The sequence below is a fragment of the Homarus americanus genome, unplaced genomic scaffold, assembly GCF_018991925.1.
Source record: "Homarus americanus isolate GMGI-L3 unplaced genomic scaffold, GMGI_Hamer_2.0 scaffold4896, whole genome shotgun sequence".
Lineage (NCBI taxonomy): Eukaryota > Metazoa > Arthropoda > Malacostraca > Decapoda > Nephropidae > Homarus > Homarus americanus.
Window position 1 is genome coordinate 6,493,825 of NW_024749657.1, and position 3,424 is coordinate 6,497,248.

The window sequence follows — 3,424 nt, forward strand, 5'->3', positions numbered from 1 at the left end:
GGACTAAACATATCAACCCACATATAACGTTTTATCATGAATAATCTTTGGTGATTGTAAATCTGTATATCGTTCATGTCGACACTGCAAGGAACACGCCACCACTCTTATCATCTTGTACAATAATCACCTAAAGTACAACAATAAACAAGACAATATACCTTGCGTGCTAAAACCACACGCGACATATACACTGACTGGGTGAATGCTGGTATCACGAGAGACATTGTCATTACGTACTTTCTCCACCCTTACCATTTTTATTTATATGCTAGTCTTTCGGATGTGCAGCTGCAGCGTGGCGTTTGAGGTAATCAGCTCGACTAAAAGCACAGCTACACATTTGACATTTGTAACGTTTATTTGAACCATGGCACTTCAGATGTCTCTTGAGATGCCCCTTTGTTGTCGCGGTAATGCCACACTCTGGACAAATGGATTTGAACTTTGGATTGAATGTCTGTGATGCAGGTGGGCGGTTTAGCTGACTATGGGCGAGACTCATGGGAACCATTTGACACGCCTGGCTGCCATCTGTCATTTGCATGATGAAATAATTGCCGGATGTAGAAGTGGTAGAAGGTAGAATGTACAGAGGTGGGAGTGTAGGTTGACGAGAGGAAGGTGGGAGAGGGAAAGAAGTGTTGGAAGAGTCTGGTTGGCTAGCATGGCTAACGGTGCACACAGAAGCTGTAAGGGAGGCGTCACAGCCACTTCGGTTAATGTTGTACTCAGCGGACATGTGGCTGTTAGAAGAGTGGACAGGTGGACCTGTAGTGGAGGGTTGGTAGCCTCCAGCACCGTAATCTGGGAACCCGCTAACATTTTCTTTGCTGGTCTGTGATGGACTGTTGGCTGCCAATGTACCTGGAAGATCAAATATAATTAACCAACATGACACAAAAAGGCGCAGAAAATAAAAAAATATATAATAGAGTAAAATATAGTCAGGCTTATTCTCACTATTCTTAAAACTTTCATCAACTTTACACTCACATTGATATTTGTTGTTATAAGATATATGTCATTTTCATCGTTCCTCAGTAGATAAATGAGAGCATTTACTACTTACAGAAGTAGATAAACAGTTATTGTAGAGTTTACCGACAAGAAATGCGACATGCGATCTTCAGAACTAACTCCAGTACTTACTATCAAGAACAGCAGCAAAAGTTTGTGGATTGAAGTCTTCTTGTGAACATTTAAGAAACTTCCACGAGGACGCCAGTAGGCTCTCACCTCCAACGGTACTACTGTTGGAAGGTTCAAGGTGTCCAACTTGGCCCATGGTGTAGCCCTGAGCGTTTGAAGGATCGGGGTGGCCAGGCTGACTTGTACTGTAAATAGACGCTGTTATGGCATTATAGCCACCAAGGTTATTGTCGGACTCAGCGGACATGTGGCCAGCTGGCCTGGTAGATGAGTGAACAGGTGGACTTCTGGTGGAGTGTTGGTGGCCTCCAACACCGTAATCTGGGAACCCGCCAACAATTTCTTTCGTGGTCTGCAATAGACTGTTTGCTGCCACTGTACCTGGAGGATGAACGTTTATTTTAATATATGAGAGAGAGAGACAAGCACACACAAACACCAGTGCACAGAAGTTCACTCATGTTAAAAGTGCTAAAAGACAGTTTTATTCACAACAGTTATCTAATTATCTCCAAAAAGTTACCATTGGAAAGAACTTTTTTGAACAATTTTTGAATATCTTTCTTACTACCTTTCATTAACTTTTTTCTTCTCTCGAATGGTGACAATTTGTTCTCCCTTAGTTATGACCACCAACCTCTCATCTCACTAATACCTCGTCATTTTGTAAGATTCATATTCTCTTGTATCCACTGATCTAAATTGAACTTTAACTGACAAGATAAATTTGCGAATGATAAGAAATTAACAATTAGTGGGTCACTGACAACACCGGGCCACACTAACCCCACTGGGATACTGACAACACTGGAACACTAAAAACACTGGTACAACTGACAACACTGGGACCCTGACAATAATAGAACAGTAATAACACTACAACAATAACCCCACTGGGATACTGACAACACTGGGACGCTGACATTAATAGAACAGTAATAACACTACAACAATAACAACACTAGGATACTGACGACGCTGGGAAACTGACAACACGGGGACAATGACAAAACCGGGGAACAGATGGACAAGGGAACATTACCACTGACTTTCATCAACCTTATATTTATATCAAGAGTTGTTGTTATAATATTTAAGACTTGTTTATCGTTTCAGTGACAAAGATTATAGTGTGTTTATCAGTTACAGAAATAAATAAACTAGTATTGCGTCGACTATTGACACGAAATATAATATGTGGACTTGAGAACTAACTCGAGTACTTACCATTAACAACAGGAACAGCTTGTGAGTACTTTGTGGGGGAGTCGTCACAGAAGATGATGTCTTGAAAGAAGTGTTTAACAAGCTCCTGTGAGGACGCCAAAAGAAGATCGCTCTTGGTACACGACTCCTCCCCTTCATGGTCCTGTGGAGGAACTGACGATAACGAATATTATTAACATTTACTTCTATATGATTGTAACAAGACCAAAAGCAACTGACACAAATAAGACAAGCACTCTGCTGGTGGTACTGAATAATATTACATAACAAACGTACACGAATCTTTACAGCTTACATTCAAAAGATTTGTCTGACCCCGCCCCAACATCGTCATCCTCACTATACCAACCAACTGGGAACCGTGTACATGGCTGACAGGATTAATTTAGAGTAACCTTGGCCAGTTATTTTTTTCTTTGCAAAGTAAAATTCACAATTATGACTACAGCTGAGAGTCTTCAATCTACATCATAGTGACACATTAGGACCTTCGCACTACATTTATGAACTGGTAATATATATATACAAGTATACTCTTTCTAACATAAATACACATTTATGACAACCAGGGGAGACAAAATCGTCTCGATAATTAAGCTATATTTAGTGGTCTGATGGACGGCATCTCGCATCCACTTACTATTTCCACAACCTGGCTACAACCCCACAACAACAACTATACAGCCACTGGTAGATGCCTATATGGGTTCATAGACGAGGACAAGAAACTAAAAAAAAAATGAAATGAGCTAACCTGCAGGAGTGGGTGCAGTAGCGGTCTTAAATGTATCACTGCCGACCAAGTCTGCCATGACGTAAATGTATCACTAACTTTAGCACACGCGATAGAGTCCAGGTTCCGTTCGTCAATATTCTCAGAAGCAGAGAAGCCCTCCCTTTATCCTTCCTCGTCGCCAGATGTGACCCCTCTTTGACATGATCCCTCGGTGACCTTCAGCCAATCACACGCCACCTTACCTCTTTGGGTTTATTACCAAAGATCCTCCACCACGACACAGTCTCATTCACTAGCTCAACCTCGGAC

At 41.5% G+C, this 3,424-nt stretch overlaps 1 protein-coding gene across 1 annotated transcript; it reads right to left on the minus strand.

Annotated features, from left to right (window-relative positions):
- Positions 1-271: 271 nt before the first annotated feature.
- Positions 272-3,191, minus strand: LOC121853489 (early growth response protein 1-like). Its single transcript, XM_042347638.1, has 4 exons — positions 3,134-3,191; positions 2,380-2,532; positions 1,153-1,533; positions 272-867 (listed from the first exon to the last, which is right to left on the minus strand). Exons 1-4 carry the CDS (start codon positions 3,189-3,191, stop codon positions 272-274), a joined length of 1,188 nt encoding a protein of 395 aa, XP_042203572.1.
- Between the last annotated feature and the right edge of the window lie 233 nt (positions 3,192-3,424).